Here is a 15,423-nt window from a genome sequence, read left to right on the forward strand (position 1 = left end):
GGCTAAGTTAACTTTCGTGTTTACAGGACTGCTCTAATAGCAGTTTTCTGTTTCCCGCGGCGGCTAAGTTAACTTTCGTGTTTACAGGACTGCTCTACTAGCAGTTTTCTGTTTCCCGCTGCGGCTAAGTTAACTTTCGTGTTTACAGGACTGCTCTACTAGCAGTTTTCTGTTTCCCGCTGCGGCTAAGTTAACTTTCGTGTTTACAGGACTGCTCTACTAGCAGTTTTCTGTTTCCCGCTGCGGCTAAGTTAACTTTCGTGTTTACAGGACTGCTCTACTAGCAGTTTTCTGTTTCCCGCTGCGGCTAAGTTAACTTTCGTGTTTACAGGACTGCTCTAATAGCAGTTTTCTGTTTCCCGCTGCGGCTAAGTTAACTTTCGTGTTTACAGGACTGCTCTAATAGCAGTTTTCTGTTTCCCGCGGCGGCTAAGTTAACTTTCGTGTTTACAGGACTGCTCTAATAGCAGTTTTCTGTTTCCCGCTGCGGCTAAGTTAACTTTCGTGTTTACAGGACTGCTCTAATAGCAGTTTTCTGTTTCCCGCTGCGGCTAAGTTAACTTTCGTGTTTACAGGACTGCTCTAATAGCAGTTTTCTGTTTCCCGCTGCGGCTAAGTTAACTTTCGTGTTTACAGGACTGCTCTAATAGCAGTTTTCTGTTTCCCGCGGCGGCTAAGTTAACTTTCGTGTTTACAGGACTGCTCTACTAGCAGTTTTCTGTTTCCCGCTGCGGCTAAGTTAACTTTCGTGTTTACAGGACTGCTCTACTAGCAGTTTTCTGTTTCCCGCTGCGGCTAAGTTATCTTTCGTGTTTACAGGACTGCTCTAATAGCAGTTTTCTGTTTCCCGCTGCGGCTAAGTTAACTTTCGTGTTTACAGGACTGCTCTACTAGCAGTTTTCTGTTTCCCGCTGCGGCTAAGTTAACTTTCGTGTTTACAGGACTGCTCTAATAGCAGTTTTCTGTTTCCCGCTGCGGCTAAGTTAACTTTCGTGTTTACAGGACGGCTCTACTAGCAGTTTTCTGTTTCCCGCTGCGGCCGAGTTTAACTTTCGTTTTCACAGGACTGCTCTACTAGCAGTTTTCTGTTTCCCGCTGCGGCTAAGTTAACTTTCATGTTTACAGGACTGCTCTACTAGCAGTTTTCTGTTTCCCGCTGCGGCTAAGTTAACTTTCGTGTTTACAGGACTGCTCTACTAGCAGTTTTCGGTTTCCCGCTGTGGCTAAGTTAACTTTCGTGTTTACAGGACTGCTCTAATAGCAGTTTTCTGTTTCCCGCTGCGGCTAAGTTAACTTTCGTGTTTACAGGACTGCTCTAATAGCAGTTTTCTGTTTCCCGCTGCGGCTAAGTTAACTTTCGTGTTTACAGGACTGCTCTAGTAGCAGTTTTCTGTTTCCCGCTGCGGCTAAGATAACTTTCGTGTTTACAGGACTGCTCTACTAGCAGTTTTCTGTTTCCCGCTGCGGCTAAGTTAACTTTCGTGTTTACAGGACTGCTCTAATAGCAGTTTTCTGTTTCCCGCTGCGGCGAAGTTATCTTTCGTGTTTACAGGACTGCTCTAATAGCAGTTTTCTGTTTCCCGCTGCGGCTAAGTTAACTTTCGTGTTTACAGAACTGCTCTACTAGCAGTTTTCTGTTTCCCGCTGCGGCTAAGTTAACTTTCGTGTTTACAGGACTGCTCTAATAGCAGTTTTCGGTTTCCCGCTGTGGCTAAGTTAACTTTCGTGTTTACAGGACTGCTCTACTAGCAGTTTTCTGTTTCCCGCTGCGGCCGAGTTTAACTTTCGTTTTCACAGGACTGCTCTACTAGCAGTTTTCTGTTTCCCGCTGCGGCTAAGTTAACTTTCGTGTTTACAGGACTGCTCTACTAGCAGTTTTCTGTTTCCCGCTGCGGCCGAGTTTAACTTTCGTTTTCACAGGACTGCTCTACGAGCAGTTTTCTGTTTCCCGCTGCGGCTAATGCAGCGTGCATAGCTGTTTTCTTCCCTTAGTTTACATTTACCATATTGATGTCAAAACGAGAGCACCGTAATATGTACAATACACGTGTTCATTTTCTTTTTTTTCTACGTGTTTACTTTAGGTCTCCTTTTCTATGTTTTTTCGGCTTCACTTACTTTTGGGGGATATATTTATTGTACGCCTTTGTTTCTTTGCGCAGGGTAACCAACTTTCATTAATGCTTTCTTTGCCCACCACGCCTGCGGCTTAGTGCGCGTGCTCTTGCGTTTTATTGCCAAGCAGGCCCCCTCCTTGGCCCCCTTGGCACCTTGGGCCCCCTCCGAAAAAAATTCCTGGCTACGTGCCTGTTGCCAAGCAAAGTGTGACTGCAAACCTTGCGCTAAATCACTATACGAGTAATTATGGCGCTCGGCTGCTGACCCGAAAGACGCGGGTTTCGACGGAGGTGATAATCTGCAGACCCGTGTACTGTGCGATGTCAGTGCACGTTAAGAACCCCTGGTGGTCGAAATTTCCGGGGCCCTCCACTACGGCGTCCCTCATAGCCGGAGTCGCTTTGGGGCGCTAAACCCCCATAAACACATAAACCCAAACTATACGAGTCGAATTTTATCAGCAGTTTGAACGCCACGTGTGCCGGCAACGAGCACGAAATCTTAAATGCAATGAAAAATGTCGTACTCAAAATGCTCCGATTTCTGCGTTAAGTGTGACGGCGGCCTAAATCCCGCTCGAATTTTTTTCACCGAATGGCAGCGCCTAAGATAATTTTTACTGCGGGATGTGCCATTTACCATAAGTAAAACAGCTATGTCGTTCCCCACACTTCTCTCTTTGCTTGTACGACACGTGCGAGCGAGAGAGAGGGGGGGGGGGGGGCAATCCGGGCATCCGGTACATCATACCCTTGGGCCGCAGTAAACGTACACCGGCCATATAGTAATTTATCTTTTCAAATTTTGTCCGATCGAAAAGCGTAGGAAAACATACTAGCGGCACCTGTGACCGTATGGGCAAACCTTGGGAGCGAAATTAATGACGCTCACATTTGCGGGTAAGTAGAGCACGTTTTCGAAACGTAGAAAAAAAAAGACAGACATGTTTTTTTTTTCCCGCGGTTCCTTTGGTAGGCGAACACGCAAGCTTTACGAGCGACTCTCATAATCTCGCTGCTTCATGATTTTTTTGCAATGAATGACAATAAATTTTTGAGAAATGAAACTGCCTTTTTTTATAGGTGCGTAGTGTTTATTCTCACATTTTTAACTATAATGCCCAGGCAATGAAGTTGCTGGATAGAACCTTTGATGTTTAAACTTTTCGCCCGTAATGACATCTGGACAGTATAAGTGTAAAAAAAATGTGATATATATATATATATATATATATATATATATATATATATATATATATATATATATATATATATATATATATAGATTTAAGAGAAGTGGGCACTTCTACAGAGACACATTTATTTATCAACGTTTCGACCGCGGTGCGGTCTTCTTCAGTACTGTAGTGGTCTCGCGTCAGATGGACGTGTTTTAAGTTAACTTGTTTTAAGCCAATCAATTAGTTTTTTTTAAAGAAAGTGACTTATAAAGCAGCAGAAAAAACAACCATGCCGCCGGAAGGCAATGGATTGGCACTAGAAATTTAAAAACTTTTGAAAAAATTCTCTTATGCACCTCGGTTTTCGGTGACTGTCGGTTTCCTTAATATGTTCGTCAAATGAGCCCCTCATTTCATTTGTATGCGTGCTAATATATATATATATATATATATATATATATATATATATATATATATATATATATATATATATATATATATATAGAGAGAGAGAGAGAGAGAGAGAGAGAACGCTACGACTACTTCAAAAGCCTAATTAGCTTGGGACAGCAAAAGGTCATACCTCATGTATCGAATATGTAAGAATTTCCGGACATATAATGACGATGAAGCTGCGTGAATGTACTGAGGAACATGCAACCAACAAACAGCCCAATTCAAAATCATTCCGACATTGTCTGATGTAGCAGTACGGCCGTTGAAGTGTTGTTATGCACGGGCAGGGCTACCTATTGCAATGATTTATCTTATGTAGCTGCATTTCGTTCAGCTGTCACTTTGCTTTGATAAATATGTTGGGAAATGACGTTTCTCCTGCACTGTGAAAATGTTACACAGTTTTACGAGCCTTTGTTGCGCGGCTTACGGTATGTTGTTCAGACTAGAAGCTAAAATGAAGGCTGTATTTTTTATTATCGTAACCATTGCTATGGTTAATATATTCTACAATAGTTTAAAACAACTTTGGCGTACATCAGAAGGTTATTAGGCGAAAAATAGAGCACTGTTGCAGTTGCGCAGAGAAACATGCTCAGACAGGAGTCTTTTTCGAGTTCCTCCAGTGTTTTCTCCTCTTCCGCAGAATCGGCCGTAGGAAGACGGCGCTGCTGCTCATAGCCGTGGGCTCCACCTTCAACCTGTTGGGTGCCTTTTTCTACGAGTTCTTAAGCTACACTGTGCTCAAGGTCTTCGCTGCTGCCGGATCGTTCCCGGTCACCACCATAGTGTTCGTGCTTGGTGAGCTCTACTGAAGTTTGTGGAAGAACCCTTGGAGTGCACACGTATTTTGATTTTTATAAGGGAGCAATTACTCCCAATGAGTAATTACTCTCTTATTACAAATCTACACAACGTTGGGGGATTCCCCTAAACATTTGACCAACTCTGTTCCCACTTCTAGTTTGACCAATTCGCTCTCGCCCTACCATAAGCTTGCCGTCCCGGTTAGCTCAGTTGGTAGAGCGACTGCTCCGATGAAGCGGTAGACATGGATTCGAACTCCGGACCAGGATAAATTTTTCTTTAACTGAGAAGTTTCTGGGAAAGCTGTATAGCTTTCCTTTGTAGCCGTATGCCTGTGCTTGGGTGGATACCAATGAGTAATTACTCCCTTATTACAAATCTAGTTCACCTTGGGGGATTTCCCTAAACATTTGACCAACGCATTTTGATTACGATAGTGGCCGGGCAGCAACAACGGGCCATACCAAACGGAAGCTGCTTTTGTACACTCGTGGTATTTATATGTAAGGTAAAGGAGAAAAATCGCATTATAATGTTTGCTTTACACAACTTTGGGGACACGGAATATACGAATATAATAGCAGGAGCAGCAGCTATCACCGCTTATACAAGTGCGCTTTATGTAGACGCTCCGTCGCTCCAATCATATATTTGTCGTCTCCCATCAGATCTGTGGCGCGAGACATCAACAGCCAGTTGAGCTGAGATTCAAAGTTGTTCTAGTGATAACACCGTGAAACGATAAGTGTTGAAGTTTAAAATGTTTTACAGCGATAGCTGTTAGGCGCCCGTCCCTGGCTTGCGCGTCGTAGTCGTCCGCCGTCGTCGGCGTAACCGGTTGGTGCGCTAGCACCCACCGGTTGCGCCGGTCAACCTGGGTCGCATAAGCCTACGGGTGGCTCTGTTTGGAACAGCCGCCTGCCAGTGCAGGGGTACATCATGTTATCACTACACCAGTGGTCACATGACTAAACGCCTAACCAGCTATCGCTGAATCTCGCGTTACATAGTCATAACTGTCCTGTGAGTTTCAGATAATTTTTTTTGCATAGCACACACTCGTAAGTGGCTTAAAACTTAACTCTTCAAAACTGCAACGACGTAGTGGTCGGACACCTTCTTACTGATGATAGTGAATTTTAATGGCGCAAGGACATTTGCGGCCAAAGAGCGCCATGGCACAAGGTATTTTTGGTTTGCTCAAGGTGGGGTCAATTAAAGACCCATTTCCCAAGCATTTCACCCTAAATAAGCCGAGCACTAGACCAGGGGGAAGCTTGTATACCCATTGTATCACCGGTGGCTACCCGGAGGTACGGGGGATCGAACCCCGCACCTCCCGCAAACGGTATACGCCTTCTTACTGCTGCACGCGCCAAGCAGCGCATCCGCGAGAATGTCCGTGATTTTTAGGATGCAGAAAACTATTTCTTATGTCAAAAGCGAGGCTTAACCAATCTATATTGGTGACAGACCTTTAGTGTTAAGAGTTATTTTTTGCGCGCACTTAATGACCAGTGCTTGAGCATTTCATATAGCCCACGCAAAGAAGCCGCATGTAACATCTGTTTTTCACTCGCACCTACTACTTGTGCTCTGTATGTTCGCATACTCCGGCGCGGTTATTGCGTACTACACCCGACATATTGTTGCGGTTTCCCCTGGCAGACATCTACACGAATATGTGGCAAAGAAACGGGCCTATTACGTATAGCTCTGCGGTGCTTGCCGTGAAATTTTGTACCCAAAGAGTGCAGCTTTCAGTGCCTACAATTGTTCGTGGCTCGTCGGTGTGTGAAAATTATCCGTTTCCGACCTCCGTGTGCAAGCTGCAAGTGTTGTGCAAGTGTTGTATCACCACCGCTCCTTTTTCGCTGTCTCTACCTTTACCGCTACCATTTTCTATTTTTGTAGCGTGCTACGCGATCCGCGGTTTAATTATTTCGAGCCTTTTTTTTTTTTGTTGGACCTGCAAGTTTAAACTGCATAGGGCAATGACGACAAAGTTAAAATCATCATATCCTTTTTGGGGGATATTTGTAAGCTGATATTCATGACCTAAGAATATGGTTTTGGTTTTATAGGGTTTAGCATCCCTAAGCCACGCAGGATATGAGGGACGCCGTAGTGAAGGTCTCCGGACATTTCAACCACCAACTGGGGTTCTTTAAAGTGCACTGACATGGCATAGTACACGGGCCTCTAGAATTTCGCCTCAATTTAAATTCAACCGCCACGGCAGGGATCGAGCCCGCGTCTTTCGACTCAGCAGCCGAGCACCGTAACCACTCAGCCACCGCGGCGGCATATGACCTAAGAGTGCCTATTCAATACACTCCTCCCCATTCTTATTCTCTTAGCTAGTTCTACCTCACAGTAAAGACCTGCAACCACTGCATAAGAGTAAAACTGTGTAGTTTCAGTGGTTTCACGGCAGAAATGGATGTAAAGTTCAAAAAGAGAATGAAAGAGGGTGGCTCAACGGGCAGCTCTTCCGAGTTTCCTTACCTGTGCTCAAAACAATTCAGCAAAGATCCTTTGTTTTTGCTGATATTTTCGTCGGACTGCATAACATACACCAGAACAAGGCATTTCTCAAGGCTGGAAACGTGACCGAGCTGCCCTAACGCGCCGCGGTGGTTCAGTGACTGAAGCATTTGTACGCTGAGTACCAGAGCACTAGTAATACTCAACAATTCTGGAGGAAAGCATTTTTAAGCGCGAAACCGTTTATGAAGGCAATTTTTTCATATAATGTAAGATTTCATTACAACAATAAATATATCAGCAGATCACCCGACGCTTTGTATTACTTTTTTCTATTAATGTTTTTCTAACGTCAAAAGCATTCCCGACTGGTTTTCTGTTGCAGTCTTAACTTTTCGATGCAATAGATGGAAACACTTTAGAAGAAAGATTTTGCTGCATATACGAAGAACGGACCATTACTTTCGATATTTCCATAACAGTGTCTTACAATTTTGCAATTTTAAAAATGTTTGTCGGAGAATGTTAGACATGTGCATTTCAGTAGAGGCTAAATGCGAAAGCACCCATTACTAAAGTAATGAGGAACCCTTTACTACGACTAGCTTCATTAGCCTACTTTACTGCTTTCTTTCGTACCTATTAGCGACAAGTCAATGAATCTGCCCTGACGAAGCTGAAAACATTTGTTGGCTATATAGTAGGTAAAGCGGTCCCAGTTTTTCTATTGTGAACATCTTTGATTTTAATATGCTATACGGCTTATTGCTGTGTCAATTGCTCAGTCATGGAGTACACTGTTGTGGAACGGAGGACGCTTGTGGCCTTCATATGGAGCGTCAGCTGGACTGTTTTTGGCACATTGATCCCCTGGTACGCCTACTTGCTCCAGAACTGGAGGGCCCTCGTCGTGTCCAGCTCTGCTTTCGGCGTCGTCCTTTTCCTCGTCACGTGGTGAGTGTACTCAACTGATGCTTACAAAGAAGTGCCTGTCATGAACGGCGAAAGAGCTGTCAGTGATCGTTTAGTTTTTCCCGCGGCTGCAGTCACTAACCATTGTTTGTAGACGCGTTTGAACGACTGGCAGAACGCTATTTTAGGTACTGGTTCGGCGAGAACACGAAATGCTAGAAGGAAGCCAGAGATTAAAAGAATTTTATGCCTTTTACAGTATTGTGGGTTTTTGTCGTGAAGACTTTCAAAATTACCCCGCCTCAACCGCTGGTTCATTTGCGGTGAAACTGCACATAGAAGCTTGCGTATTATGGTAACTTTTGTATCGTAGCAAGTTTGACAACGATACTTACTTAGTTGAGCCGTGCATGATGCGAAAACGTAGTCGCCTACGTGGAGATCGGCGAATCAGAACCCACAATAATAATAATAATAATAATAATTGGTTTTTGGGGTGAAAGGAAGTGGCGCAGTATCTGCCTCATATATCGTTGGACACCTGAACCGCGCCGTAAGGGAAGGGATAAAAGAGGGAGTGAAAGAAGAAAGGAAGAAGAGGTGCCGTAGTGAAGGCCTCCGGAATAATTTCGACCACCTGGGGATCTTTAACGTGCACTGACATCGCACAGCACACGGGCGCCTTAGCGTTTTTCCTCCATAAAAACGCAGCCGCCGCGGTCGGGTTCGAACCCGGGAACTCCGGATCAGTAGTCGAGCGCCCTAACCACTGAGCCACTATCTACAGGTGGAATTTACGAAACAAAGAACATATCCTGCCTTACAGAAAAAGGTAGGCCTGTGCACGTGCCGCTCCATGCTACTAATATAGATGCTTTCTGGGTGGAAACAAGAACAGAGACATTAGTTACTCTGTGCTTCCTGTCCTAACCTCCGAATGAGACCAACATATGAAGATATTTAGTTATGTTTCATATACATATAGAGGTAAACTTTAACGCTACTAGTGAGCTTTTAGAATCTTTTTTAACTTGATCATATCCCTCCATTCTTGCTTTGCTTATAATGTGACCAATACCTTCGCGTAGCCAAATTCTGCATAATACACATTAACGAGCTAACCAAAATGTTCATTTGGGGGAGGACGGTCATCTGTACATTGCCTACTGGATAATGACTCCTCAAACTAGCGCAAGAGCTGCGATGTCACGTCCAATTACACAAAATCATGCCTGGCACCAGCATGTCAAGGGTAGAGCAAAGGCCCCTCTTTGGTCTCATATGGATCAGACGAGAAAGTCAGGGCTGCCCGACACTATGAACAGCTGCGTTATTCCTCTCATGTTTTACGTGCGGCGAGTTGCTGCTGCGAACCGTTGCCGCATCACTTTCCATTACATATGTGGCGGACGGGTCATTTCTGACGACGCATTCTAACGTGCGTCGACAAGCAAATGTACGCCTTGAGACAGCCAGACACGCACACAGCGTTTTCTGTCTGTGGTTTGTCTGCGTTCCTTTCTTAGCTGAAACACGTCATACTTTCACACTTCTTAAGGCAGTGGGAGTATAAAGGGTGGCATGGCGAACGCCGATACTCGCCAGGCATGATAAAATAATCGGTATAGCTTGGTGCGGTAACGGTCAATTTCTAATAAAGTGCTAACGAGTAGGCATTGGCAGGTAAAGAGCACACTATGAAAGCACAATGTATCGCTGGCATTGAAATGTGGCCATCGCGAGTGTATCGTACCTGTGATAAAGAAGTGCCCAACAAAAGATGCACAGCTCATAAAGTGGGGAGTATGGGGAAAGGCCGGCATGCAGAGATAATAAGGCTTAGCAGGACAACAATGAATACGCTGCGTTGGCACAAAAGCGAAGTTTAATATAGGGGAAAATAAGTTTAAAATAGGGGACTTTAAAAAAAAAGGGGGGGGGGGGGAATCAGGTTGACATCCCCGCCGCGGTGGCTCAGTGGTTAGGGTGCTCGTCTATTGATCCGGAGTTCCCGGGTTCGAACCCGACCGCGGCGGCTGAGTTTTTATGGAGGAAAAACGCTAAGGCGCCCGTGTGCTGTGCGATGTCAGTGCACGTTAAAGATCCCCAGGTGGTCGAAATTATTCGGGAGCCCTCCACTACGGCACCTCTTTCTTCCTTTCTTTCACTCCCTCCTTTATCCCTTCCCTTACGGCGCGGTTCAGGTGTCCAACGATATATGAGACAGATACTGCGCCATTTCCGTTCCCCCCAAACCAATTATTATTATTATTATCAGATTGACAGGACGGTTACCACACGTTAACGCGACATTAAGCGACAGCTGTTAGTGCATTTGTACTTTATCATATTGTCACGTAGTGGTGAAGGCAGTCGAAGCAGCGATGAAGACGGACGAAAGGGTCTTCTAAAAGAACTGTTTATTGGGCTGACTCGCACCCAAAATGGACTGAATCACTTGGCGGCGGCGAAGCAACAAGCGTGCTCGGCGGTCGTCGAACAGAATGCCCGCCGCTGTCGGCCGTGCTCAATTTAAAGCTGATAGCGAACATTCGAGATAAAGAGCGCAAAGTTACTAGAATATTCCGGAACAACGTAGAATCAGCTCTGCCTGGCTGCGATCAATCGAGATAAATCTAGTCGTGTCTTGCGTCGCAAACAAAGCGATAAAGTGGTGTCGCGGCAGATTTGAAAAACGAACAAACACTGCAAATATTCGCGGCAATATGTTGTGGTGGTGAATATGAGGGCAACCTCACATTCTTCCACGCTAGCCCCCATCCGGGCGGTTACCGCTGTAACCACCCTCTGGTTCCGCCTTCCTACGCTTTCGCCATAAAGCGTCCTTCCGTAGTAACCCTTCTCGTGCTTCCAAAGTAACTACACTCCGGGTGGTTTCCGTGGCAACCTCCGACCTGTGGCACCCTTTAACACTCTCGCCATATCCTCCTCCTTCCTTGGTAACCACCCTCCGGATAGTTCCTGTGGTAGCCACCCGCCTGTTTCTCCACTCACGTGAAGCTTTCCTCCTTGCAAGGTAACCCCCGTTCGAGTGGTTTCCAAGGCGACGAACCCGCCAGCTACGCCAACGACTGCGACAGACAAGTACACACTGCAACGATGCGAAGCCCAGGAAATAACTGTAGCGGAAAAAAATAATATCTGCTGAACTTTCAGTGCCAACACGCAGTAACAAAGACTCGTTTATAGTACTACGTTGCCATGGTGGTAGTGAGGTTACAGCTTAATGCGCACCTCCACTATGCAAAGAGATATTTGTGGGTAATGGTGTCTGATTCGGTGTCGAAGTTGCGTCGCTAGTTGCTTCAATGTCGGCGCTGTGTCGCCGAACGAGCTCTTCTCTCGGGCTTGACGCGTCTGCGTGGCATCGCTCGAGTTCTTGAACGTTGGAAGCGACCAGCTTGCTTGGTTGGCTCGAGAGACGTGATAGGCTTAACTTGCATGGACACCTAGAATGACGCAGTAGGCTTAGTTCGATTGAACAGATCGAACGGCGTCGTAGGTTTGGCTTGCTTAAACAGTTAGGTGTAGTAGGCCTTGCTTATTGTAGGAGCTCGAACGGCGTAGAAGGCTTAGCTAATAGCTTGAACGGGCGAACGCAGGCTGGTGGGCTTATACTTAATCTACCGGCTGAGGCTTGTCGTTCACTGAGCCAAATGTGAAGCTCGCGCATCTTCCGGAGAAAGATGTAATGGTTTATAATATAAAGAAAGTTGGAGCAACGCTGTAGTGTCTGGTATTTTTAATTCTTTACGTGAACTAAAGCGATTGAGGTCGTTTCATCTGCGCAAAAGCGCATGCCCAATGAACGTTCATCAGTGGTTGTACCAGCACGGCCAGCGCCTCCATCCATTACAGGCGAAAAACTGGCCGATATAATGAGGCTTCGCACAAGAGCGAAGGCTCTCCTTTGTTGGCACAGAGCCAAAACTGAAATAATGAAAAAATAGTCATATCCGCTGAACTTTCATCGCCAACACGCAGCAATTGAGAAGCGTTTTTCGGGTAATCTTGCCACGATGTCAGTGATGTTACAGTTCGAGGTGCACATATTTAAACGGAACAGCGAGGTTTAAAATGGGGCAAACAAGATAGTGATTCTTTGGCCTTGAACGTGACGGCCGCAGTGGACGGCCTGTCAAAAGTGACATGTGATTCCAGCTAATGAAAGCGATGCGCTCTCTTTGTGCTTTGTTCCCTAGCTTACACGACCGAGTGAATCGAATGAATACAGCGCACGTACCGTAGGCCCTTATCCTATTTTGGCGGCATTTAATTGCAAGCTTAACTGTTTCTCCACCTTAGGCCTGTGTGCTTACAACACGAAAAACAAGAAACAGCGCTGAAATCACCATTTTTGAAGCGCTTATGAATAAACGTCCTTTATTTGCGGAACAACTTTTTTTAGACAATGTGAGCTTTTAAATCGGCACATTTACCAGGAGGGAAATTCTCCTGTATGTTTTGCCACTACACCACAATTTGCTCCATTCACCAGCGCTGTAATCGCGAAGGTTTTTTTTTTTTAGGTTTCTTTACTCCTGTCTCTGCTTCTGTCGCATCGATGCGTCTTTTCTAGTAGTCAATACTGCTTACCGAGCCACCTTTCCAATCATGATCCGTTTATTTTCCGAGGTGGGTTCCCGAGTCCCCCAGTTGGCTCCTGTCAGCGAACCGCAAGCAAGACGCCGTCGTCATCCTCGGGAGGATCACCCGTTTTAACGGCAAGGACGTGTCTGAAGAACGGATAGACAAGCTCTTGACGGTGGGTATCGTGCAGCCATTTTATACTGGCGTCTCACATAGCCCTATCTTCCCACAAGGCTTCCTCGCTTCCTTCTCCAACATGCCTTTCGCCTGTCGTCATGGACCGTATCGATAAGAAAACTGCTCATAATTCCACAGCAACGCAAATGTACAGCTCCTCATCTAAGCAGTAGTCAGTGAAAGAAATATCGAAGCCATTAAACCTGCCAAATAGCCCTTAAGAGTGGTTCGCTTAGGTTTATCCGAATAATTAGTAAAAATTATCACGGGAATAAAAACTATCTGCTATTAGTAGTTAACCAGAGCGCGCTCGAGCGTGCGTGCGCGCGTCTTTCTTTAGACCAACATCGTATTTAAAAACAAGCCAGGGGTTTTCGGCAAGCAGTTCTGACCGGGGGTGAAAAGCAGGCTTAGCGCCCTCAGGAATACATAATAATTGGTTTTTTGGGGAAAGGAAATAGCGCAGTATCTGTCTCATATATCGTTGGACACCTGAACCACGCCGTAAGGGAAGGGATAAGGAAGGGAGTGAAAGAAGAATACATGGAAGCAGTGTTGGCGGTAACGCGTTACTTTTTTCGGTAACTTAGTAACGTACTCGTTACCATTTGGGACCTTTAACGAGTAACGTACTTACCTTAATTTTTTTCGGTAACGTGAGGTGTCACGTTACTAATTACTTTTTGTTCCCGTTGTCACCCACTCCGTTCCCTTTTTCTAAAAAAAAGCGCAGAACACGCAAAAGTGATGTTGTAAATAAACAAACAGGTGCTGTCGACGACCTTTGTTGCGGCTCGCACACATGCTAGGAAACACCTGCCCTTCACGACGCACCCAACTAAAAAAAAAGACACAATAGCCATAAAGCACGAAACACGTGCACGAACACGCATTCACACACTCGCCTTCGCCTACCTCCCCTTCCCAAAAAACTCACACACACAATTCTCTAAAGAGTGGAAGCATGCCGAGCATTTTGGAACATCACATTTTTCAGAATTAGTTCAGCGATGTTTTCTTTTTGAAGTTAGAATTGATGAAGTGCCATTTTGTGTTTAATGGAACATTCAGAAGATGGCTTCACCATGTGCCATACAGTTAGAATCCAACACATGTAACTCTACAGGCAACTTTAGACCACTATAACATTTCTAAACTCCTGCACATTTGAGCAAAATATCGCGTAAAATGGTTGTTTGGGCTGTAAGTTTTATGTGAAATATGGGCTTTATAAAATTTTTATCTTGAGTTCTTGCAGCGAAGACGTACTAATTAAAATTTATAACCATGAAGTAACCGCAAACTAACGTGCGCTACATTTTTTCGGTAACGGTAATGGTAACGCGTTAATTTTCCCTATAGGTGACGTAGGGCGGTAACGCGTTTCTTTTTTCTTAGCGTAACGAGTTACGTACTCAGTTACTTTTTTTCGGTAACGCCTACAACTCTGCATGGAAGAAAAAGTTTCCAGTCTGATTTCGCAGTGCACCTGTGATGAAAATTTGAAATTTGGTTTTTGGGGAAAGGAAATGGTACCCGCCCCGGTGCTCAGTGGTTAGGGCGCTCGGCTACTGATCCGGAGATCCCGGGCTCGAACCCGACCGCGGCGGCTGTGTTTTTATGGAGGAAAAACACTAAGGCGCCCGTGTACTGTGCGATGTCAGTGCACGTTAAAGATCCCCAGGTGGTCGAAATTATTCCGGAGCCCTCCACTACGGCACCACTTTCTTCCTTTCTTCTTTCACTCCCTCCTTTATCCCTTCCCTTACGGCGCGGTTCAGGTGTCCAACGATTTACGAGACAGATACTGCGCCATTTCCTTTTCCCAAAAAACCAATTATTAATTATTATTAAAGGAAATGGCGCAGTATCTGTCTCGTAAATCGTTGGACACCTGAACCGCGCCGTAAGGGAAGGGATGAAGGAGGGAGTGAAAGAAGAAAGGAAGAAAGAGGTGCCGTAGTGGAGGGCTCCGGAATAATTTCGACCACCTGGGGATCTTTAACGTGCACTGACACCGCACAGCACAGCACACGGGCGCCTTAGCGTCCGTGTGCTCTGCGATGTCAGTACACGTGCAAAACCTTAAATTCATCCTAGAACAGGCTGTGTAAGTATTTAGCATCATTTCACAGGCAATGTATTTTTAGAACACCTGCGCATGGGAGTGACTCCCGGCTGCGGGTATGGTACGGGAGCGCGGCCCATAAAAACGCATGCACAACCTGCCGCGGCGGCTGAGTTTTTATGGAGGCAAAGCGCTAAGGCGCCCGTGTGCTGTGCGATGTCAGTGTGTGTTAAAGATCCCCAGGTGGTCGAATTTATTCCGGAGCCCTCCACTACGGCGCCTCTCTCTTCCTTTCTTCTTTCGCTCCCTCCTTTATCCCTTCCCTTACAGCGCGGTTCAGGTGTCCAACGATATCGGAGATAGATACTGCGCCATTTCCTTTCCCCAAAAGCCAATTATTATTATTAAAACTTTCAGAAATATTTTTATCGTTTCACAGAGTACTCGCGGAGGCGGCTGTTAACAGCTGGCGAGTGCTGTGAAGAAGAGTGCGACGAAGTATGCTACGTTATTTCGAAGCAATCTTCGTAAAACACCACGGTAAATGGATTTTGTGAAGCCGGAAAATATCCCAAAAGGCGCTCTATCCGCTTGGGTGTTTCCCCGA

The 15,423-nt window shown here is 45.6% G+C and overlaps 1 protein-coding gene across 3 annotated transcripts in view; it reads left to right on the plus strand.

Moving 5' to 3' along the window:
* LOC144123465 (solute carrier family 22 member 7-like) overlaps positions 1-15,423 on the plus strand; it is a 46,712-nt gene that overhangs the window by 15,293 nt on the left and 15,996 nt on the right. For all 3 annotated transcript variants that reach the window (XM_077656286.1, XM_077656287.1, XM_077656285.1), the window contains 3 exons: positions 4,401-4,555; positions 7,834-8,002; positions 12,617-12,746. In XM_077656286.1, the coding sequence (XP_077512412.1) occupies positions 4,401-4,555; positions 7,834-8,002; positions 12,617-12,746 (454 nt within the window). The remainder of the gene's footprint in view (positions 1-4,400; positions 4,556-7,833; positions 8,003-12,616; positions 12,747-15,423) is intronic.

This window comes from Amblyomma americanum, chromosome 3, assembly GCF_052857255.1.
Source record: "Amblyomma americanum isolate KBUSLIRL-KWMA chromosome 3, ASM5285725v1, whole genome shotgun sequence".
NCBI lineage: Eukaryota > Metazoa > Arthropoda > Arachnida > Ixodida > Ixodidae > Amblyomma > Amblyomma americanum.